Source organism: Chelon labrosus (assembly GCF_963514085.1).
Source record: "Chelon labrosus genome assembly, chromosome: 1".
In the NCBI taxonomy this organism is placed as follows: Eukaryota; Metazoa; Chordata; class Actinopteri; order Mugiliformes; family Mugilidae; genus Chelon; species Chelon labrosus.
Window position 1 is genome coordinate 16,712,356 of NC_140337.1, and position 25,382 is coordinate 16,737,737.

Below are 25,382 nucleotides of genomic sequence, written 5' to 3' on the forward strand. Positions count from 1 at the left end.
ATCCCGACTCTGCAATAATGTAGTTGGCCATGCTGTCCATGTTGTAGCATTTTTTTACCAATAGGGTGAACACAAAACTAGGATTCCCGAAGACTAGTTTTGTCACCAAAGAGGCCCTAGATTAAATACAGCATATCTTAAATCCCTGATATAATCATAACGCCCACTTTTCTGTAGCAGGTTGTAAACACTAAGCAGTTCATTATGCAGGGCTTTCCATTAAATCGCTTTTGGAACCAGCATCAAGTGGTCATTTGTGGAAAAGCATCAGACGTTGCCGCTTGGTTTTAATGCCAAAGTGGAGATTAGTAAACTATTCAAACTTGCCTTGCTCCTCTTTGCTGAGCCATGTGCAGCTCCTATCACTGCACAAAGAAACTAATGGAAATTGGCTTATTGGCCAAGGCTAATTGTAGGTGGATGTTTTAAGTCCATTCATCCATTCATTATCTATTACTGCGCATCCTGAAGAGGGCCGTGAGGGGGGTTGGAGCCTATCCCAGTTGGCACCTGGACTGGTCGAAAATCTATTACGAGTTACAGAGCAGGATGTTTTTTGGTGCTAATCAAATCACCAGCAGCAAAACAAAACAATACATTACAATACATTTTATTTTTGGAAACCTATGATTCTGATTACTTAAACCAAGTTAGGGCTGGTGCAACAATTCAGTGACACAAACGGATGGTTCCAGTGTATTTCACAGTGTTGAGAAGCCATGATTAAAATACCGTAACATCATATTTTTGATATTTTACAGCCAGAACTGGGTCACCCTACTGTGTGCAAAACTGCAGATCACGAGCGCCGTTTCTCCTGTGACCCTGTCAAACCGAGAGTATGTTTGAGCGTGTGAATAATGTATGTGTGTGAACCGCAGGGAGAGAGAGATGGGGAGAAATGTAGGGCACGGTGATGCTGAGACCGGGAATGCACACACTCACACACACCTCCGACCAGAGAACAAACTGTACCTTCTGCATAGGCAAATAATGTGCGACACAAATAAAATGCACAGGCACGCGCGCACAATAGAGCAGCAGCCATCTGTGTCATCAAATATTATTACAACCCAAACACGCAAACACAAAAAACACAAGCCCAGAGAAACCAAAGGCAGCTTCACACCGAGTGTGATTCAGAGGTGAGCGCTCACTGCAGTGTTATCTGTAACTCAACTCTGCCTCCTAGTGGCTCGTTTGACGCATAGCCTCCATCACCTCCATTTACCAACTACCATTTGAGAGACATCAAAGTAAGAACTGACTCTCTTCTTCCTCCTGGCTTTTATCCTCATTCATGCATATATTCAAGCCAAATGATTAGAGACGCTGTTCACCCTTGCAGAGATCAATCGGACTTTCAGTGACGCTGACGGCTAGATTAATAACGGAATAAAACACAGGCTCGTAGAGAGAAGATAAACTTAAATCGAGTTTGATGTTCTGTGGTAGCTACCTACAATAAAGGGTATGAGCTTGTCTCTGTTTGTTTTTTTGGCTTTTTCATTTGACAGTTTTAGTCTACAAAGATCTAAAGGTTGTCTGAAAGGCTTCTGGACTCTGGCAAACACAACAGAGAAGTGCTTTGGCTTGAAAATGGTGGAAACAGAATACAGGCAGATAAGAACATCGGTTTTTGAAGCGGGCCTTCAAAAACTATAAGAACACTCGTGGAAGAAAAGAAATTGGATAAATATCTCTCCTATGCATGCGAACTTTAAGTAATCTCAATACAAACGACATAATGTTAGCGTAGGTTCTCACTGACCTGTGCGTGGAAGATGGAAAGTGACTTTGCCGTGTGTAGCGGGATGAGGACCCGCACCAGGAACTGCTTGTGTTCGGCCTTCAGGGGCAGAGCGAAGCCATTTATGATGCTGCAGCAGAGGAGAAGAGAAGATAGCTCAAGAGATAGATTTCTCGCCGCGGTATGCAAACCTTTCTGCTTTTAATTAAGTTAAAGCACCGTGCAGTGAGTACACTTAATTAGTAACTAGTAACAGTTTCAGCCAATCAATTGATCCTCATTTCATGATAATGGAATAAAAAAACTCAAAATACAGTATCTGGCCAATTAAAATTCATACAAAACAGACAAAAGCAGCTAATGCTCACATTTAGAAGCTGGAAGATGATAAATGTCTTAATTAAAAATGGCCAATCAATCATTCTATATATCAACCACAGTCTCCTGAGGCTCCAGGAAGGAAGATTATTCTGAAAGTATCATAATTTTGCAGACTGATAGCTAATAGCACTGCAAGTCTACACATTTTGACTCATAGTGAAAATTCTGGGTATTTAGGCTCAAAAGAAAGCAGCAGAAACTGATATTTATTTACGGTTCGGCTCGTACCATGTCCATTTCCAAGTGACATACAGACAAAGCATGAGCAACAGAAGAGCGGGAACTAAACTTGGAAAGTGTGCGACTTATTTAGCATCTGTTTGTCAGTTTGAGTCGTCGGTGTTTGTCTCCGTCTCAGTCTACCTGCTCGTCTCTCTTTAACATTTCTAAAAGCGGCGTCGTCTGTTTCAAAGAACATTCCTTCAATAATATCTCCCCCCCCTGCTGTTCCTCTAATCTGTCTTTCTGCCTCCCTCTCACCCTTTTTCTGAATACCTCTCTGTCTCCTTCCCCTCTGCATCCTCTCTCACCCGTCTCTCTCTCCCTCTCTCCGGGTGTGGGAGGAGCTATAAATACCTCTGTTACCACCAACATGAATACAAACCTCTCTCTCTCCTCTGCTGCTCTCCCTCCTTCCTCCACTTCTGACTCACAGTTCACTCATCCCCCCTCTCCATCTCCATCTCCATCTCCATCTCCGTCAGTCCCTCTATTCTCACCTTGGATTCATCCTCTCATTCACCTTCCTCAAACCTCGAAAGCCATCATTCATTTTTCTAAGTTGACCTTTTGATAACTCACAGGTGAAACTATGTTTGTGAGTTAAAAGACGTTTTTATAAATATTTTCACTAAATTTGCTGAACCTTTTACTCATGACCAGCATTCACCTCTTTGGATATATCCCTCTTTTCAACTCCTTCACAAGTATCACGTCTGAAAATGGACAATAAGTTAGATTCCAGCCACCAAAAATGTCCTTTTGCGACAAATTATTATTAACTGACCCTAAAACTTGTTGTTTGTTGTCTGATTTCTCATTTCCTATTGGTTTATTGTCTTTTACTTCTCTTACATCTTTAATGGGATTTACCTTTTATGTAATTTAGCTTAACAAAACAACTATCTGAACTAACCAACATGTAGATTTGGATTAATATTCAGCATCTAAGTTACCAGTGTGTTTAGGAAGGATTAATTCACCAATTGAATTTTTAAATGCCCTTCAGAGAAAGGCACACAACTCGTTGGTCGTTCTAACAAGCTAGCTAACTGCTAACACAAATGCTCAAGCAACCTACATTAGTCTATCCACATAAGTCTATCTATTTAAATCTAGGAATATATTCATGTCTCTTCCCCTTTAAAGCCATTTCTGGCTCAACAAAATACACAGGCACTGAGACAAAAGCAAATATCCATTGCTTTCTTTTCACAGAAGTATGTATACACTCGCCTTTTATGTAGCTTCACAAGGCTACACGCTACCTTGCTGGCATGCTAACTAGCTGCTAAATGCTGGTGTAGATGGTTAATCAGAATTTCCGCAGAGAAAGACAAACAATGAAGAAAAAACCAACAGTTGTTTTTTTTTGTTTGTTTGTTTGCTTCATGTTGCTTTATCCAATTAGAGCTAGCTAAAAATGCTAACAGGTTCTCCTCACTTGATGCAACCCAAAATCACAAGCTAGTTAGCCTGTTCACAGCTTAAATAAAATGTAAACAAGTCAGCTTTAAAGGTTTTAGTGAAAACCACTTTAAACAGTCGGGCTAACTGTTCCCCTTTCTCCAAGTCGTTATGATAGCTTGCTTGATTGCTAACACCATCCCCGCAGCCAGGAGGTTGATATTCATAGGACAGCAAGCATGATTCCCAAAACGTTCAAGCTTGCCTGTAACTTTTTGTACAAAAAGAATGAGAGGCCACATTTCTACCCCCAAAAAAATCTGAATCCCAGGTTCTTTCTTCTAAAGCCCAGCCAAGATCAGGCAATGTAGTCTGCTGACGTACATAAAAAAACTACGTCAGTTTTAACACGTCAGTGATCGCCATCTTTCCATTCTTGCTGCCGTCACTGTTCCCTCTTCATTTCTGTCCTCCTCATATTTTTTTCCTCTTCATTTCTGTCCTCCTCATATTTTTCCTCACAGATAAAGCGAGAAAACGACACAAACTTCTGAGTCATATTCCTTCCACTCCTCATACCCACCACCCCCCTTTTTGCTCATTTCCCTGCCTTCTTTAGTCTCATTTCTCACGTAGTCAAGCTTTGCTCCGCTGGCTGTGTTTACCTGATAAGACGGGTGATAAATGAAAATGTGCATGTTGTTTTATGTGTTGTAGCAGCTGCGCCAGTGGTTGTGCTTTGTAGTCATTTTTCATAGCAGCTTTGGTCACTATTTTACCAGCTGTCCCGTGGGTAGGAACAGCTGGCCTAGTACAGTACTGTACGCGTGCCCGTGTTTGTTTTATCGGATTTCATTCCTAATACATTCTCCGGGCCTTGATGTACTGGCACCAAAGCAGCAAAGCAGGATCCAAATGTGTGTCTACAAACCTGCCAAGAATTTCCAGCAACTCTGCGACTCCATTGAAGTGCTCAGTTTCATATATGAACCTAGAGATCAGAAACAACACAAGCATGAGGGGACTTCAAATGATTAGATGCGTCAGATAGTTTCTAGTTTGACAAGTATAAAAAGCAGCTAAGGCGGTTGTAGAAACTGTAAAACCTTTGACCCGTGTACGCATGACAATGGTATTCATGACTTCCCCGAGGAACTGATCAATATCATGATGAGCTAAGACAATGGCAATGAGCTTGCACAACAAAAGTCATCAACTCAACCTGAGAGAGGATGAAAAATGACTGTACATCATAGCATTCTGACTAGTCAGACCTATTTAACACGTCGTTTGGGGAGATTTGTGCCCCTACAGAAAGATTTAGCTCTCCAGATAGATACCGGATGGAGATATGCGGCTGACTCAGTGAGTTTCGTGGCCACAAATGTGCACTGTCTGCACATACTGTATGAGACAGAATACGACCTTACAACGGATTTAAGATTACAATTAACCAAATAGTCCAAGAGAGATTGCAGGTAAAGGAGGTACAATAGAGAAACTTACAAAACTGCTGTGGGATTAGAATGCAAAGCTTCATAAAAATTAGATGAATTAAAAGTAGACAAACAAGACACTCAAGAGCTACAGCTGTTTTGGATATGTTCTCAGGCTTTTCCATTGATAGATCCAAATAAAGCTCTTGATAACACTGAACAAGTGTTTTGACAGCGTATCCACTGGTTTAAAGTGTTTGGATGGCTTTAGGGATCGTACAACAACCAGTCTTTATACTAGTGATGCACAAATCTGAAAAAAAAAAAGATCACAGTGGTCACAGAGGCTGCTCCTTTTCCTGCTGATGACCTTTGTTTGTGGGCTGATGTTTGATTTATTGATGTTGAAACGCTATAAATAGCTCCTCTATAAATGCTGTGCATCAGTTTGGCGGACTGTAGCCCGTACCTGAGGAAGATGTTGTTGATCTGTTTGCGGATGTAGGCTCGGAGGCCCAGTAATTTTCCATAGACACGGTGCAGAATGGTCTTTAGGTACTCCCTCTCCCTGGGGTCCTCGCTGTCGAACAGCTCCAGGAGCTAGACACACACAGGAGGCACAAATATGTTATGCATGTAATTCTGCACCCGTGAAGGCTGCGTTCATTCTCTGACCTCCTCGCTAGAACACCCAGCTCCTCACAAAACAAATCTGAATTGTTTTCAACCTTAATAATACTTCGACTTTTTCCTTATCTTGTAAGAACATTTCATGGTCACAATAATACATTTGCACTCCACACTAACAGTTAATAGCATATAAAACATAAATAATGTACAACAAAAACTCCACTACAACAGCTTCGTGGCACTTAAAGATTACAACATCAACAATGTTTAAAAGCAAGGCTTCATTTATTTATACCTTTACGTTTATCTGGGTTTTGGAAACATCTAAGGACTTTTGACTTGACAAAAATCAGAAAGGAGAGAACGTTACCTGCAGGACAAACTTCTGGTCGACGTAGCGTTTGGCCATGGAGGGCTGGAAGTCCGGGCTCTCCAGAAAGCGCAGAAAGAATTCGTACACCAGCTAACGGAGAAACAAACAAAGATTAGAGATTACCTTTTAGTGTGTTTCTTTAATCAAGTCACAGTTTAATTTTGGAAATGATTCACTTTCTTGCAAGGAGTTGTTCGCTGCTAACTTATAGATAAACCTTGCAGCTCAGTTTGACAAAAGCACTCTTCATACATGAATTAGAAGATGGCGCAATAACAGCAGAGAAATTCAAAGAGACAGGCTTAGAAATGTGAGGATAAACACATTTAGCTTTAATGTGACAGTCTCTGGTTTCTCCTTTATTGTACTAACTCCCTCTGCATGCTGAACCTTTCATCTCTAGTCCAAGCCAGCCACTTCCCACTGTTACCACTCCTATTGCTGAACTACAGTAATAGACTGCAGCCTGTAGCTTCATATTGACCAGATAATATGACGGCGCATTCGGTCTTCTCATCAAACTCTTGGCAAGAAAGAATATGTTTTCAAATCTTTTAAAGCCGCTCCAGACATTAGCAATATCGCTGGCAGCAAGAGACAGCATCATGTTTTACCTGTTCACTCTGTGCTCAAGTTGTTCATATGAAAAGATTCAGAGTGAGCGAGGAACGAAAAAAAAATATTTTGCTCTATGAGACACAGCTTCACACATTTTGCCTAATCTCTTCCTGTAGATGCTGACGTGACCATACTAAACGCCTGAATGTCATCAAGTCTATTTAGGAGTTGTTTGCGAAAGCGCCGCGTTGTGATTCAGGCTGATGAACCTGATAATTAATTGGCAGAAAGTTTTTGCTTTAAATAGCAGCTATGTTTTGGTGGGAGCTGCGTGCATCGTGGCATGGCCCACTGTCCTTAGAGGTGCAAAAACAGGAAAAAACTGACTGGACAAATGTTGCACCCTCTACAGCCTCCAGTAAAGGAAGCCACTAGTGGCCAGTCACACCTTTTCACTGACTCCCTTAAAGGCACTATACAGTGCACTGCCGCTACACCCAAAACCCCCTAAGTGGGGCAACTTCTAGCTAGCCCATGCTACGGTAGCGAGAAAGGGTCCCACTGGAGGCTTATTAGCTGTTGCACGTTGGTATCAAATTACACAGCACTCCATCTATGCTGCAGAGCGAAGGATTATGGGAATTCAAATGCACAAACAAGAGCGAGGCAAAGGCAACGGCTACGTATTATACAAGTTTAAAGTGCCAACAACAGGATAAGAAGCTGACAAGATTAGCCAGCGTAGATGTGCATCTGCAAAGCTTTGCGTAGCATTAGCATGCTAGGCTCTTAAAGAACACCAGTTATTTCAAGATGTGGCAGTTCTTAAACAATGTTGTGAGTTAATAATTCACGTTACATATTCACACATCTCTCCTACACTCAGATATGTGTATGGATGGTGTTTTTTTTTTTTTAATACATGTATGATTATGTCGTTTAATCAGTCTCCATTAACCAAGTGTATTTATAGCAGTGCAGGGCATGTGGGATTGGGGTGGGGGGGTGTTGTGGCTGCTTTGCCTTGGGCACCCAGAGTCTAGGATCGCCACTGTGCTGCATATATAATGTGTAGCATGGCACATTTTTCTTAGCGCTAACTGACACTGCATTGTGTTAACAGCACAAGTTTTATGGTAAACAAATTCCAAAGTCAGCATTTTCTTGTTACCTCTGCAAGCTAAATTAGATAAAATAATATAAATCCACAGAATATGTTCATGTTTATGTTAATGTGTGCATGTACAGTGCTAATCTCCGAGTACCTGCAGATGCGGCCAAGAAGCTTCCAGTGTGGGTTCGTCTTCCTCCGGGTCAAACTCCGGATTCTCGCTGGGTGGGAGAGTCCGGAAGATATTGACCGAGATCTGTTAAATCGCGAACGCGGAAGGAGGAAGGAAAGAGAGAAGCAATGGATACAGGAGATGGGAGCAGCGTGTGGAAGTGGAAAAATGAGTGGGGTAGGAGAGAGGGAAATGTATACAGGAAGGAGGTAGACAAAGCGATTAGTGAGGAATAAATGACAAACAATGCATCTTTGTTAATTGTGAAAATCATGAACAGCATTTCAGGAGAGAAAACAGAGAGGTCTATTTAAAGAAAATCGCCTCTTTGAATGTCTGATTAAAACATTCCTAACTGAGTTCTTATAGTCATGGCAGACGAGGCTTTGACCTATTTTCGTACTTCATCCAGCCGACATTTCAACACGATGGACGGCACTTTCATGATAGTTTAACGACCATCTGTTGAATCATTTGTTTTAGGAGATTTTTGTCACTACTCAGATTATATGCAGGGCCAACTTTCAGATAAATAAATAAGCTATTAGTGGTGGTATTGCGCCGCTCTGTCAAATGACAAAAAAACAGAAGAAGCTTTTGCATGGGGGTAAAAAAATAACTGTACTGTTTTCAGTTTCCAAGCAACTTCAGCTACCGTCGGCCATGTCCTCCGACGCCGTTCACAGGCCGTGTTATAAGAAACAACTGATAAGTCATGCAGCGGCTGCTCGCTACGTCATGATTTATTCAGCAAATGCACTTCCACTCGCTACTTTACTCGCTCATTTCAAGGCACTGTGTAAATCTCGCTCGGATTTAAAAAGGTTTCCAAATTATTCACAGAATCTCTCCTTTTCCAGTGGCACTTTAAAATCCTGTAAAGATAATATGCACTGAATCTCTCGGTACCTCCTCCGTCCGGTCATATTTTCATCCCCACTTCTCTCTTTTCCCTTCGGCCTGTTTTCCTCACACTTCAACATGCATTACTACATGTACTGTACAATATCTCTTTCATATTTAATGTTTGTGAAGATTTTTTTTTGTTTATGGTGCAAGAAGCAGAAGTTAGCGTTAACTCGAAGCACCACCAGGTAAGAATACTTCACAGAAATGCTAACAGATTTTTGTTCTCTATTTAGAAACACACTTTTCAGACTTGACAGTTGTTAGTTACTCATTTGTGCAATGCGCCACTTAACCTGATCAAGCTTTTCTCCGTTGGCCTCCCTCTTTCTCCTACATATACTAATCCTGCGCCGCGCCACTTAGCTCTAACCTTTGCACTTATTACATACTTATATTATAGAATTTATAGCCACACATTAAAAACCTTTTCTCCACTTTCCTTCCACCCCCATCCTCTGTCCTATCAGCATCTTCCCATCCTCTGGGCTTACTGTATAGCGACTCTATTACATAAGCTATACCCACTGCTGGATTCCCTTTCCGGCCTCCTTTCTCTCTCCCCCTTCTCTCTGTCCTCTGGGATCTCTGGTGTCCATACTCTGCACCACACACCACTCCATCTTTCCTTTTTGTTCTTCTCTTATTCACCATCTGTGCAGCCTATTGCTCCTTAGCACCATTTCTAGCCGTTCCACTTTCCTTTCCCCTCCTCTCCTCTCCCAAGGCAGCATCTGCTGAATATCACTATCCACCTCCACTATTTTTTCCTCCTTCTCTCCTCCTCTCTCTCTTCTTGGACTTTCTGGTGTTGCAATTGATAAGGACTGATTCACACGTGGAAATCCATCTCTGGCTTTCTGTATTTTTCTTCCCCCTCCATCCATCTTGCTATTGATCCATTGGCGTCATCCGCCACGACCATTGTTTGTCACTGTCCATTCCTAAATCTTACTTTTTTGGCTTTTGGATAGTTAGCATTCACTCATCTGTATTGTGCTTCATGTCACCTTATGTGTCCTTCCATCACTAATCTAGCAATCAACTACTGTCTAATTGCGACTCTATAAAGAAGGGTTTTATTTATCCGTTTTTATTTAAAGGATTTTTGTGGCCTGAGGAAGTAAAATGAACGCCCCTCCTACCATCTTTATAGCCTCTGGGTAGAGAGGCTCTATGAGGACTCCTCTGCTTGTGGCCACACTCTCCACCAGCTCGTTGAGAGCTGCACGTTTGATCTCCTTCCCCTTCAGGTCGGCCACGCAGTCCAGGAAATCAAACAGCACACAGCACTGCTGCAGCTTCTTACAGAACAGGTCGTGTAACTCTGCCACCGGGGCATCTGGACGACGGACAGGAAGATAGAAAGAAAGAAAAAGAAACGTTAGATATCAAGGTTAGAGGATAAAAAAAAAAAAAGGTGATGAGGCGCAGCCATCCCTGTTCCTGAAAAGCCCTTTGTGTTTGTTTGGCAGAGAATCATTTGACAAGGTGAAAAAGCAAGCTGCAGTATACATATTGCACGGGCTGGATCTTCTTTCAAAGGTAATGAGGGAACGAGAGCAGACTATTACTCTACAAACACATTTGTACACACCCCCATACAAACAGGGGCTTGCGTCCATGCACACACACATGTCCATCCACAAAACAGTTTTCCTCCTCAGAGGGCTGTGTTGTGTCTCAGTCCTATTACCTGTCAGATTCGTTCCTCAGACCTGTTCATCACAATGAAACAACCTGCCGCCGGTCGTCATGCTAAAACCTCGTACCTCCCAAAACCCCACAGATGTAGAGAAAGCGGCTGATACCAGAGGATACTGGACACATACGACAAGTTTTAAACTCATTCCACAGGCCTGGGGGTGAGTGAAACTGATCTGCTCAGCCTGTAATGCATCATGCAAAAGAAAGAAAAAAAAAAAAACGGCGCGCACACACAAAAAACAGAGAGTTATAAGCTTTGACAGCAGCCAAATGGAAATGCTTGGTTCTTTCTCTGAGTAACACGATGATTGATGACTCAGCGGCCAAATATAGCAGCGAAATATCCACATTTTAGATTCCTCTATAAGTGAGACGTATGGGAGGTTTGGACTGAGCAATAATACACGGATCGATATTGAGACAAATGATATAAATTTAAACACAAAAGCTAATCCTCTGCGCAAAGTTTTTTCAGGGATTTATGTATTTGCTTATGTTGTAAATGCCCCTGCAGCACCTTACTGTAGTGGGCAATCTGCGTTGGGTGTCACATCCCTGCCCATTAGAGATAATAATTTATAATTGTTCATGTATGAGAACATCCTCTAGCTTCCACTAATCGATACGTATATCAAATGGTTATATCTATTGGAAGTTACAACCCTGCTGGCGTCCACACAGGAAGAAGATTAGCAGCGATGTGGCGCCAAGAAATCCTGAAATGTCAATGATATTCAGTGAGTTGCAGCGATGGTGGGTGACAAAACCTTTGGCAAACGAGACTCGGGAGGCGTAGTTGAGGAATCATAGCTGTCAGGCGACGACCAGCGGGAGCGACTAATACGGTTGATCGGCATATGAGACAAACACAGAGTTTCCAGAGTTTCCTAAATGTTTACTGAAGGGAAAACACCCTTTGGTTTGGTTCCTGCCAAATGCACCAGGCTGATAGCGGGTTTGGAGCGTCAGGTGAAATAAAATAGAGAGCAGTGATGGCAAGAGGGGCTACCTACGTCCATACATTTGCACCGTGGTGTGGTGGTTAGCACTGATGCCTCACAAGCAAGAAGGTTTTGGGTTCGATTCCATTGGCCGACTGGGGTCTTTCTGTTTGGAGTTGGCACGTTCTCCCCGTCTCCGGGTACTCCGGCTTCCTCCCACCGGCCAAAGACATGCTCATTAGGTTAATTGGTGTTACAGAAAATGAATGAATGAATGTTCCTCTCTGAATCCTTTGGGGCATGGACCATTCACTAATGCCCAACTGTCAAAACGATGGGCGCTGATTTGCTTTACATGTGCACAGGGGTTTAGGCACTCTTCAAACTAGTAAAGGCTAATAGAATTTTAAACATCCTGAGAGGTGAAATACATAATCACCAGCCTAGTTTAGCATGCCATTTTTAACATTTGTCCCGAATATTTGTCCTAAATATAAAGGCAAGATCTTTGTCAATCAATAGTTCGTAGAAAAGATTATAAATTATTGCAAGGGTAGGCATGAATACCAACTTCCATTGTTGTTCTAACAAGCCGGCTCAGTAAATTAATAAAAGACTATGTGACCCAAAGTAGTGATAACTAAACGTAAGGCAACATGCCACACGGACTACACATTGTTTGGTTCTGCCACCTGCGTTGAGTGTCTATGTTTGTTCATATGTAGGTAGTGGTGGGATTCAATAGTACCATTTGATTAGATACATCTCCAAAACTCAAAGCAGTCCAACATCAGAGTACCAACATTAGAAACTTACACTTAAATTACTGGTGACTCGGTGTACTCCAGATCTTGAGCAAATAATCTCCCTCTGTAAAACAATACAGCTTACCCGAGTGGGAAGCAGTCTAGACTGACTGTGCAGTTGGACAGAGGGTTATCCAAAGCTCGCGTACACACACACACAAACACAGCAGGCGAGGATTAGATTTAACCCTTCTTAACCCCAAGGTGGGAAACCCAGAAGGGGGCGAAGGGAGCTGACTGGAGCATTTCCATCCACAGACCCCCTCACCTCTTGTGGGCACACCGCGACCATCTGCTCCCTCTGGCACGGATATGCACGAGGATTGATGATGGCTGCCCTTCGCTTGACCAGGGAAGGTTTTATTTAATCAGTTATGATCTACTGTGTCATCCATATGTGGCGAGTGTGTCTTATATACAAGATTATGGTCCAGATTGTCTGACTCGATCAAGGTTGCTCACAATCAAGACTCGTCCCCTTATTGTTCCTGCTCCGTTCCTTGGATAATCTTTACAACGTGGTCTGCATAAACCTCCTCTGTGACTTTACTATAACCTTCTACCCCGCTGTAAACACGCTGCCGTTGGTTGCTGTCCATTTTTACATCATCCTGTTGACGTCTGTGAGCCTATCCACTGAGCTGCACCGAGTGGTCAATTTGTTCTTGAATTGGAGCCATTTCTCTGACTGGACAAAACGTGTGATGGCCAAGTTCACACAATTTTCTGACCATTTGTGATGAAACACGAGTGTGAAAAGTCCAAAAGGGTGAATCGTTTCTTTCTGACTGCTTTGAACTGCAAATGGGAGTCTAAATCTACACGACAACAAGCTACCTCTGTGTTTATATGTTCAGCACGGTTTGAAAGAGTTGAGTCTCCTCTCCTTCTCTAACCTACCACTCCCTCTCCTTCCCATCTCTTCATCCTTCTCTCCTTATTTCTCTAAGCCCCCCTCTTTTTCTGTGTCTTCTCCCTCCTTCCTGCTCTCCCTCTGTAGACTGACTGTGAAGGTGAAATCTAATCCATTTTTAATGGAGAGTAATTGTATGAAGATGTGCCGTGCTGGGACCGAGGAAAGAAAAATAAAAAAAAAAAGAACACGACGCGGTGAAAAGACGAAAGGAAAGAAAATTGCATGCGCGTGTTTGTGTAGACAGACGGAGATATAGGAGGTGAGAATAAAGAGAGTGGGGAAGACGGAGGGAACAAAGAGACTCGGTGGGTCATGTGAGAGCAAGTGTGGAAGAAGGGAAAGGAAAAAATAAAAAACGACAAAGAGGAAAAGTGCAGGGAGACAACAGCCACAGACGGATGCAGCACAGAGAATGAGACGATACGCAGCTTTAGCCGCTGACGTTACTTTCTGCTGTCGTGCCACATGCAGGTCGACAGTGTTTACATTTAAAAAGAAAGATTTACAAGGATTTACACTGAGACGGTCGGCAAATTAAACCGAGGTAATAATGAGCGAAGTGAAATCCAGTTTTCCTCTCGGCTCTGCTTTTATTAGGTCAGCGCGGGTCGCTCCAGACTCATTTATTCAAAGCGGCATTTAATATCATGTCAGGGAAGTGATTAGAATATTAACTAAGATCTTAATCAGTGAAAGTGAAAGAGGTATTTTCATGTTTTCTGACAGTCCAAATTGGCGTTTTAGTCATCACCTGAGTAACTGCCGAGACGAGCTGCCTGAGCACGTAGAGTATTTATATTTTATTTCCCTTTTATTAACTTAGATCATCCCCCTTAGATTAAAATTCTCATCATCAACATGGCGCGCACTCGGCAAACACACATCTACGAGAGAAATGCCGCACAATAGAGAGACAGGGACACACAACACACAGTCATGCTGCAGAAAACCTATTACACTCTTCATCAAATTAACCCAACACAATAAGCTCTCAGTGCTTATACAAAGTGAGTGGAGCCTTTTATAGTCACATTGCTGCTGTTCTTCATATCACTGCGCGGATAAAGAATATTCAAGGCCTAATGTACAAGAGAATTATGAACACACAGATTTTCTCAGCTGTCTTGAAGCTTATTAATCAATTTTACAGGAAGAAAGTCTCTGAAAACTCTCTTAAACCCACCTGACCAGCACTAAACATTAGACAGAGAGAGTTAGAAACTAGTGGGTGGATGACAGTGGACCAATCAGCGACTAAACTATAAGATAGAAGTCGGTGGAGACCAAAACAGTGCTTAAAGGAGAGTGAATGTTGGATTGACATTGGGACTTAAACTCAATATGAATGCTAATGCTACTGTAAACGGGCACCGTTAGGCAAACACATTATCCACATTAACTTCTGAGATCGGTCTAAGAAGAAATAAAAAAAAAATCTTTGGCGGAAAATCAAAATATCCCAAAAAAAAAATGTGTTTAAAAAGGACGTAAGGTAAGTTTTTGATGTCCATTTTAGACATAATAAGATGAAAAAACATGAAGAGGAGTCTGACAGCAACTCAATGGGGAAAGGTTGCATATGCCGTCAATGAAGCTACTTGAACTTCACCCACTTTATGCAGATACGCTGAATATTATTTGCTGCTGAATAAGTTATATATTAAACTGACGGATATGTGAAGGTTTTGTGTTAAATGTCACCTTCACAGCCTCAAGTAATTCATTCAGCGTACAATAACAGAGACCATAAAGTCTCAAACCCTCATTTTTCTCTTCTTATTCCTACCCCACTTGTATGAAAGCGTTTTTTAAAGTATTTTTTTCCTCCTGAAGTGTTATGAGCATGCAAAACCAACATAAGCCACACAACCCAAAGCCACAGCGCCCAGTGAGACGCCTGAAATAGGCCATTATCAGTTCGTCACCACGTCTGTTCTGAACCCTCTTCTCCCCGCCGGTGAAAGAGTAACGATATACACTTTATACTGTTTGTATAAACATGTCAGAAGTCCTGTTTAAAACGTTGGCACGGGCACTGTTTTGGTCTGCCACTGCACTTTTCCTGACGTCACGAGCCCAGTCTAGACGTCAACACTGGAGGGAAATCTCCCAAAGGTTCATTTTCAGTGATCTAAGACTTTAAACATTTTCCCACAGGGAAACAAAATAAAAATGTATAATTCCTATTCCTCACGGCGTTTTAACTGCTCCCTCTGCGGGAAAGGACTTTTAAAATGTCAAAATATTGCACGTATATTAAGTTGTGTGCATAAACATTTGTAAAAAAATTGGTTCAATGATTGTTTCATGACAAAAATAAAGCCTAAAATACGAAGGATCCAACAACAGACCTGATATTATGTTATATGTTGTCTTATCTTCACTGCAAAGCCCATTGGTTCTTACTAGAGATGTATATGAACTGTAGTTTTTCAGAGATTTCTTAAGATTTCTCAGTCAACAGTGCATTTATTGGCGACTATTTTCAGATGTGGATTAATACATCAATATTCAGTGTGATCTGGATAATAATAGAGCTGAATGACACTCAGAAATTTGTCGAGCTTAAGAAAAATAAAGGATATCTTCAATATCTCCAGTAAATAGATGAAGAGTGAGCGGCTGATTAAAAGATGATCAACCACAGAGAAAGAAGAGGCAGCATATGACGTGGGGAAAAAAAAAAAAAAGGAGGGGGCAAGACGGATTGGATGAATTTGGCGAAAGGAGCAGCAACATTTAAGACTGCGCAGTGCCAAGCACGGTGCAACAGCATCAAAACACAAACACTCACATACCCAGCTGCACAAATCTAAATATAGGCATGCTGGAGAGAGCGACACAGAGAGTAGGAAGAATCTGGGGAGGAAGAAACAGGAGGGGAGGAAGAGGGGAGTGGTATAGGGTTAAAAAATGACATCATCCCCTTCCTCCTCCTCCTCCTCCTCCTGCTGCTTCTCTCTCATCTTTCCACCACAAGGTACCTCCCTTCTTTTCCTCCCTTTGGTCCCTCTCTTCACTCCCTCCATCTTTCCCGTCTTCTTCTCCACCCATCCATCTCTCTGAGGCTCTTTTTTTTTTTTTTTTTTCCTTTCAAATGAGCAAGTACAGCTCTAGTCTTTAAATAACAGTTATTCTGTTTGGGGCTGAGAGTGTGACACAGAGAGACAGAAAAAAAAGAGGAGGACAGCTTCTGTTTTAGCTACCAGCCAAGCCGCCTCTGCACCTCTGTCATTAAGCGCACACACACTCAATGCACAGATACGAGTGACGCAGAGAGGAAGAGAGGATGGGGAGGGAAGGGAAAGGGGAGAAAGAGGCAGAAAGAGGTAGCTAAAGAGGAGAAAGACGTGGTTATAAATAGCAGAAGGGAGCGACGGCAGCTATCAGAGGTGAGACGCCATGCTGTGTAAAAGTCAGGGCAGTATAAATATCACCTTAAAGGGTTTAAGTGACGCGCTTTAAAACCGCCTCTAAATAATCTAATCCTCCTAATACAGGATCTGACTACAGCATGGCGAACTGTTTAGAAAATATGTACAACACTCCACCCGGGTAATAAGCGGCAGAGAGGAATGAGGACGGAGGCTGATTATACGTCCTCCATCTTCAGATTTTCAACAAGATTGAAGTGTAAACAGCAATTTAACTGCCGGGAAAGAACAGGACAAATCGTCCTGCTGCTTTAAATTAAAGCAGACAATACTAGGAAGACGTCACTCGGTGACAGTACCGAGAATAGGTAATAAGACCAGCTGGGTATTAGCGACATGTAAATAGAGTTGTATGTACGATCTGTCAGCGATAACCAGTCTACTGAGAGAAAAGAAAAACACGAGCACACTTCTGGGCTCCTCTTCCTGAGGATATGATGTTTTATTCCTCTCAGTTAGCTCGTCTGCCTGTCAGCAGGAGATCTCACCAAATTATGAACAGATTCTCATGACATTTGGTCGACAGATGGGTTTTGGGCCAAAGATAAATTCCATTTACTTAAAGTCTTATCCTAGACCTGGACTTTTTTCCGCCACGCTTCCTAAAATAACAAAAAGGTAGACTGAGTTTCACAGGATGCCTGCAGGGTCAAATTCAGTGTTGATGTTTTTCTCAGGAGTTTGTGGAAAGCAAAAACACGAGGACAAACAAAGTGAATACTGAATTAACATTTGTCAGAATCACTGCTGATATAGATGTGCACATAGGTGACTTTTTTTTGCAAATTAGGTACATTTCCACCAACTAGTTTGGAGTGAATAAACTTAATAGTTTCATCAGAAGGTGGCAGTAGGTGTTTAGGTTAACTATAATAAAAGAGTAGAAGAAGTAGAGGTCACTAACTGAAAGCAAAGCCAAATCTTGAACACAGAAAAGTACGGGGAGCAGAAAAAGAAAGGAAAAAACAGTCACCTTGGCCATCTGCAAGAGAAAATTGGAACAAGAGCAGAAGGACTTTTTATTCTGTTATAGTAATTTTTTCGTGTCAGCTTGTATTGCAACATGTTTCCATGGAAATACAGTGATTCTGAAAGGACCACAATGACGGTAACAGTGACGGTTTCCAAACACATGGGAAAAAATCTTTCTTGATGAGTCTCATGAGTTAAGTGGATGCAATGTCAGATTTCACTGGAAAGGCTGTTTCCATTTATTTATTTTTTTTCTTCAATTTTAAACACAGGAAAAGACAAGCAGCGACATGGCAACAAGAGACTGTGGACGGTTAAAGTGAGAGTTGCAGCAATGACTGGCTAAATAACTCATTGAGAAGAACTTTAAAGCAACGCGATTGAGGCGACGACCGATAGGAGCGTATGTTAATAGACGTCTACACTGTTCTTAATCCACGGTTCCTTCCACCATGCTGATAGCTGGCTCGAAGAGTCGGGTGAACCCTGATGGTGCAATGGGCGTCAAGTGAATCGCTTTATATTCAACATTTCTGATGCAATATTATAAAATGTGCTGTGGAAACACAGAGCCTCCGATATTTACATGATAACAAGCGATTATGAATTCAAATGAGTTGATTTCCAATAGGCGGTACCAGTGGGCAAACAACTAAGTGCATATGGACCCGATTGCATGGACCCACAACTAATCAGAGCAACAAAACCTTTGACGTAGCCATCTTGGCTGCTGCTTCAACAGTGCTCGAGTGGAAATTAACTTTGTACTGGAGGAGAGGCAGACGTATTACGCCGAAGCAAATGAAATGAACTCTCAGATTTGTCTGGTTGTCAGGGTGCTTCAGCCTTGAATTCACTGTTTATGGAAGCTGGTCCTTTCTGGGAGACGTCTAGTTTTTAAGAAAGTGATAATCTTTCTATTATTTAAGCCGAAATTCTGAGTAAAAAACAAGACACAATGACTGTCTCCACTATACTTGAGCCTACCCATAAAAGACCTTTTATTCCAAATGATGATCTTACCATCTGAAAAATAAAAGAGATTGAAGTGAAACTCATTACTACAGCTACCACATCTAAAGACCTTTGCACAAAAACAGCATTAGATTTTAATGTGGATGGATTTTAAAACATGACAGGAGATCTTTATACGTTGTATTCAATGGGCACATAAACGGAAACGACCCGTTCTGTCTGCGACAACGGCTGAGGGAGGAGGCTGTGTCATGGCAAAAGATTAAGTGGTGAGCTAAGCCCATCTTTAAATAATCCAATGTTACTAATAATACACATTTCCACCACACGGCATAATGAGCAGGGATCAGATGGCTGTTTCAGGTTGTGGTTTTCTAAAAGCTTTCCTCGCTTCCAAAATCACCTTCATCGGCGCAAATTAATAAATTGCCACTATTGTCAAAATTGGCCTTCGCTGCAGAATGACTTTCAGCGATTCGAGATATTAAACGTAAAAAATGTAAACACACATTGGAAATGGTTAGTAAACAAATATGGAAGACGGTCGCCTCAGCTGGAGACATCCTCGACAATTGATTAGCAGCTTTCCGCTCTGCTGCTTGTCACCAACAAGAGGAAAAACAATTCACACTTCATTGTCCTTGATTAAGAACAGGAATGTTTTTTTCTAACCTGGTTGGGATTCAATGCAAGTCTCACAAAAACGTGAATTCGCTGTTGCACTTAAACAACTCCCTTTCAAAACGAGTTCAAGGCACATCACTTCAGCATGTCCTATATTTGATATTCTTCGCTTACTGAGCTCTACACAGCCTCAGAACCACACCTGGTATATTTAGCAAAGAACACACGCAAAGGTGTGTCTCGCGGTGATTCAATCAGAAAGCGAATTCGCTCGTGCATCATTGTATTCCTTTAAGAATCAGTCCTTTTTTCTGTGACACAGCAGTGGTTATTGCATTGCTGGCCGTCGCATTACGCCCTCTACCCCTGCAATATCCTCTGCCTCTTTTTTTTTTTTTTTTTGATTTTTTTTTTTATCTCGTAGACGTCTCTACCCCTCCCACTGTTCCCCCTCCACCTGTCAACTTAATGTTCAGTCATTTCCTCTGTCCTCATGCACTCCATTTCTTTCATCACCCGCCTCACTTTCTCCTCCACTCTCCCTCTTAATTGATCTGAGACAGTCAGAGAGCAAAAACTACTCCATGCCTTCTGTAACCCAATACCAGGCCCATCCTGCCGGCCATTGCCTAACACACACACACACACACCCACACACACACACACACACAAAGAGAGAAAGAGTTATTCAATCGCCCACATACAATCTGTGTGAGAAGGTGACTGTTTTACAGCAAACAGCACGTTTAAAACAGCGCCTTCTCTACATTCATTATTATGATGTGGACAAACACACGCTCTGGACAAATTAAAATGAAAACACTCATAAGCACATAAGCGGCTCGCATGGGGCTATTCAACATTCCCACTTTAACAAACTGCCCCAAGAAAAAGAGAGTAGGCTAATTATATAAGCAGGAAAATACACCAGTCACGTGAATGATTATGTTCAGAAGTGAGAAAGTGTACCTTTAAAAAGAATAAATAAATACAATAAACACAGGCTTACTCTTAGAAATGAAAAATCACGTTCCTATGCAATAAAGCACAGTTAGCATTTATTTGCTAAACTCCAATTGGTCTAGTGTAGCCAGTAACGTATGGTGGCTAATATTAACTGTAGGAACTGTAAATACTGCCGTACCATGACTATTGCTGGACCAGGTTATTTGCCACATCCCTCTTCTAGACCTAGTGCTACACTATGCCATTATTTTATCCCAATACTTTTGCACATTTACAAAAGTTAGCATCAACGGGGACCATTTCTCGTTAAAACTAGAGAATATTTGCCCTTTCTTTTCTAAAAGGAAAGTCTAGTGATACCAGAACGGCAAAATAATGAATGCCATACTTATTTCTCTGCAAGCTATATATTTCAACAAGCTTTGTCTATGCAGTTAGTTAGTTGGTGCAGCCAGACGTTAACTGCAAACACACTAGCCAAAAAGAGTGACGCTCCAAGCTATGCTGCTAGCTAACTACCGTTTTTTTGCCAACTAGCAGTTAGCAACGTCAGCTGCTTATGTGATCAATAAATGAATGAATTAAAGTTTAAATTCAATGTGTTTATTTGTTAAAACTCATCCAAAACCTGTTTTGAACAGCAGAGAGGAGTTTAAGGCAAAATGGAGAAGCAGCTAATATGCTACGTAGCTAATAGCTTGCTTCTGTTTTAGCGCAAATCCTGGCCGAACAAGGACATGAAAATAAACCCAAAACAAATGTTCTTATTCGGGTTTTTAAATTTAACACTTTATTACAGTATGTCTATACCGACATAAGGCTGGTGCAGCATGTCCTTAGAAAGATATCCTTCCCTCTGTTATATTTCTATTATGTCTCACGAGGCGTTCTTTAAGATTTCCATATGCATGTCTGTTGGCATGTCGTCCTTCTAATCCCCTCATTGTTAGCTGTGAAAATGGGCCATTTCTGAGTACATTATGAAACACAAGCCGCAGTGTATTTTTGTACTTTTGCAGACAGCAGCGAGAGCATTTCAAATGCATTTCATATCATGAACAGAAGCACTGCAAAAACATACTCTGACCTGGTAAACGGCATCCAGTGGGGTGACAGCATAATCAGGCAAATACTAGCTGACTCGACTGACCACTTGCTGCTCTTCAACAGAGATCATTATTTCTATCTTAAAGGGGAGAGAGAGCACATAAACTGAACATAAAAACATATAACAACATTTAATTTCTTCCTGGTTATCCCACTTAGCTTCAACTCGCCATCTGTTACTCTACTCTGCAACAAAGTCCGATTCACTCACATTGTCTGTGATTGTGTTATATCTGCAAGGCTTTTAGAGATGCTTAAATGCTTTCACCAAAGGATGGGTTTTGTGCAGGAACAGGACACTCCTAGCTCACACAACATCCCGTTAGGGCCTGATGGAGCTATCTGAAGCCACTCAGCAGCCCCTTTGAAAAGTCACTGCTGCTGGCACCCAGTGATGAAAATGTCAAGGACAGAGAGCATCATGCATGGCTATTTACTTATAGGGGTGTTTATTTTGCATGGTTAAAATATCAATTAGAAACGCTGCAGCCAGTTTCCACACTGAAGGCAGTTTGTATATTTCTATTAATTATTAGATGTGAGTGCTTTCCTATTAATGATTCGTTAGTTTGAGCTGTTTTGAGTATTCAGCACACCCAGATAAGGGTATTGGAGCCTAGCGTGTTGATTTCTTTTCAAAACAGCAATTAGGCCCGCTGCTGTTCTGCAGTTTTTTGCTGCTTTCACACTGGCGATGTGGGAGATAATAATAAACAACTAGGTATGAATTTTTGATGAGAAGAAATCCAACACCACGGTTGACTGTGAGAAGCAGATGTGGAAAAACTTGGACGAGAGGCCGACAAAATCTAGCTGTCTCTCTGACTAGGACGACAGAACTAAGCCTCTGGTGATACTCGGTTTTCATGTGATCATTAAGTGACTTCTAAATACAGAGACATGTTTGGTAATGCCTTAATTAACACATTTATGAAATGATGCACCTCTCTTATAAGCTGGTACTCCTGTCATGCCATCCTAGGTCCTGTCCCTTAAGAAAAATATATACTCTAGTTAATAGTAAGAGACAAATAAGTCTTTGATCCTGTTTGTTTTGCCTGATCTGCTATATATATATATATATATATATATATATATATGCTTTCTGTCATTTTAAAAGACGGAAGGATAAGAAGGATTTTTTGGGTAAAACTGCTTAAAACTCCGACACAACCTAAAGTCACGTCAGTGTAAAAAGTCCCATTATTTTCTGACATCTTTAAAGTCACAGACAATATGTCTCCAAGCTACCCGAAGATCTACACAGACAAATAGCACTGGTTTTAATACTTTCAGGATATTCCGAGGTGACAGCCATGTTGGTGTTAATGATGCACATTCTGCAAGATGAGAAATTCAGTTCACTGTACGGTTTCACACAAAACTTAAAGTGTACTGTGAAAGTTTTTTGACTTGCAAAATGATCACAATTCAACATATTTTTTTCCAAAATGTTGTCCGTCGAAATGGCCAGGACTATGCCTCTCTATATACATCTGTCAGGCATAACATTATGACCACTAACATTGATCATCTTGTGACAATACAATGTTCTGCTGGGAAACCTTTGGACCTGGCATTCATGTGGTTATATTTAGACATGTACCACCCACCTAGACCAGACCAGGCCCCCCCACCCCATAGCAATGACACTCCTTGATGGCAGCAGCCATCCCCAGCAGGATGCAGCCTGACACAGGCACACACACAAAAACGTTTTAGGAACAACTCAAAAAAAACAAAAACATGAAGGACAGAACAAGGTGTTAACCTGGCCTCCAAATTCAAGTATCTGTGGGATGATCCACAGAGGCCCCTCTCCTCAACCCATAGGATCCAAAGGCCCCCCACTAATAACATCCTGTCCCCAGACACCACAGGACACCCTCAGAAGGCCCATGTCTATTCTCTGATGAGTCACAACTGTTTTGGAGGCACAAGGGAGACCTACACAATATTAGGAAGGTGGTTTTAATGTTATGCCTGATTGGTGTGTATATTTACTGTAATCAAAAAGGCGAACAGAGCTTAGTAAAAGTGTTCAGCAGCAAGTGCCTGCATAACGTGCCGCTGGACCGGGCTGAGCAGAATCTCTGCTTTGTGTGTTTTCTCTCTGAGCTCCTGCTGAGTTAGCTGCTGGCAGGAACAACGTTCCCCAAAATCCCAAGATAGCCCAGAGAGCATCTTGTGATCACGCTGCATACTTAAGCACTTCATACAATCCCAAACCCTAACTCAGCCCTCAATAAACATTTGAAGTGTTTGTAAGATATCATCCTCTTGGCCAGTAAAAGCCACAAAGGCCAAAAACTATTCCCAACCTCCAAACCCCTTATCATGATAGTTTGCTATTTGGATCACATTTCTATAAGTCATCATTGCGTTCGTATGCATAGTGATAACATTACCACCCGCAATGAAGACGCATTTACTTCCATTCACATTGTCGATTTTTCTATTCGGAGTCGTGTAATTACGTTTCTTACTACTCCGATCCAGTTTCTACTTGTGATATTTCTTTCACGGTTGTTGATACATCTACACATAGCAACGATGCTTCTACTATGATGTCTCTATCCTTGCTGATGACATGTTTTATCCCCCAGGTCGATACTTTTTCACAGAAATTACCACGCTGTATGGATTGGATTTGCACCTAGACGACTCTTGCTCACAGTAAGTCAAATCAAATGGCAAGGCTAAAGGTTTTGAAAGGCTGACTCTAATTGCACTACACCTTGGTTGTGCTTGTCATATCCAGGTAATAATTAGATGTGTTTTGCATTTTAGGCATTACAGGGGGAGCAAAAGAGGAACCAGAGCAAAAGTCTGCATTTAGCTACAGAGGGAATTAAATCTATCTCAAGGTCAAAAGCAAGGAATCTACTGATGCCTGGGTTACTGCAGTTGCAGGACCCGGTTTTGACAGACAGAAACATTTTCTTCAGTAACAGTGATCCTGTCCACATTCGTGCGAACTCTGTTTGATGTGAGACCAAGCTATAAATCACAAGTTTCTTTTTTAATCTGCTGACTGGATGTTGGGCAGGAATGTGACCTTAGTCTGGTTAGCCTGCCAGCGACAGCACAACACCCGTGACTGTGAAGCCAGGCTGGTGCCTGTGGCCCCAGGGGAGAGCATCGCAGCTGGGGAGAAGCGCTGAGCTAAGAGCATGTTCTCTGGTTAGACACAGAGCCACACTGTAACTGAAGACATGGCGGACGGCAACCAGGAGATAAATCTGCAACAAACAGCATCGTTTTACAAAATATAACCTGTTACTTGTTCTGAACAGCAGCGCAGTTATCTAGGGGCTGATATTTTCTTACATTTGGGCTACATTTTGATCCGTGTTAGAGTAAATAAGAGGCATTGAGGGACAAATATACTCTGTATGATATGACTGTATCTCCTGAAGGATAAAAAACATCAGCGGATAGAGCCATCTAGCTAGCTTGTTTAGCAATCTAGCTAAGTTCACACAATTAGTTTATTAATCTGTAAGTGGTCAGTGGCAACCCTTGAAGATATTCACTTAAAGGGGAACTACCGCTTTTTACAACCTGGACCTTATTTCTGGCATAAAATACGACCATTTGCTCACCCATATAACTTTGGTGTTATTTTTTGTCATTCAGACGATATTTACAACCGCGTATATCATATAGTGGGAGTGACTGGGGCACCGAAACGCAGTCTCTAAATAACGCATTATCTGCCGCGAAACTCGTTCATTTATCGTCCAATATTTTGTTATGATACGCCAATGCTATTCCCCGTTGAGTCCGGAGTTACCTGTTATCTATTCGCACACAACCTCAGAATCGGAAAAATATTCAGCCATGTTGCAAAAAACTAGCAGTAGCAAATTACAGAGATGACATCATCCAGGTCAGAGATTAGCAGGTCAATCTACAGACCCCGGATGATGATAACAGGTAACTTCGGACTCAGCGGAGAATAGCACTAGTGTATGATAACAAAATATTG

General features: G+C 41.7%; 1 protein-coding gene across 1 annotated transcript in view; it reads right to left on the reverse strand.

Annotated features, from left to right (window-relative positions):
• ppp2r5b (protein phosphatase 2, regulatory subunit B', beta) overlaps positions 1-25,382 on the reverse strand; it is a gene marked incomplete at both ends in the record, with an annotated part of 36,064 nt that overhangs the window by 5,635 nt on the left and 5,047 nt on the right. The window contains 6 exons of the mRNA XM_084547126.1: positions 1,772-1,880; positions 4,689-4,748; positions 5,663-5,793; positions 6,194-6,286; positions 8,020-8,121; positions 10,089-10,285. Coding sequence (XP_084403252.1) covers positions 1,772-1,880; positions 4,689-4,748; positions 5,663-5,793; positions 6,194-6,286; positions 8,020-8,121; positions 10,089-10,285 — 692 coding nt within the window. The remainder of the gene's footprint in view (positions 1-1,771; positions 1,881-4,688; positions 4,749-5,662; positions 5,794-6,193; positions 6,287-8,019; positions 8,122-10,088; positions 10,286-25,382) is intronic.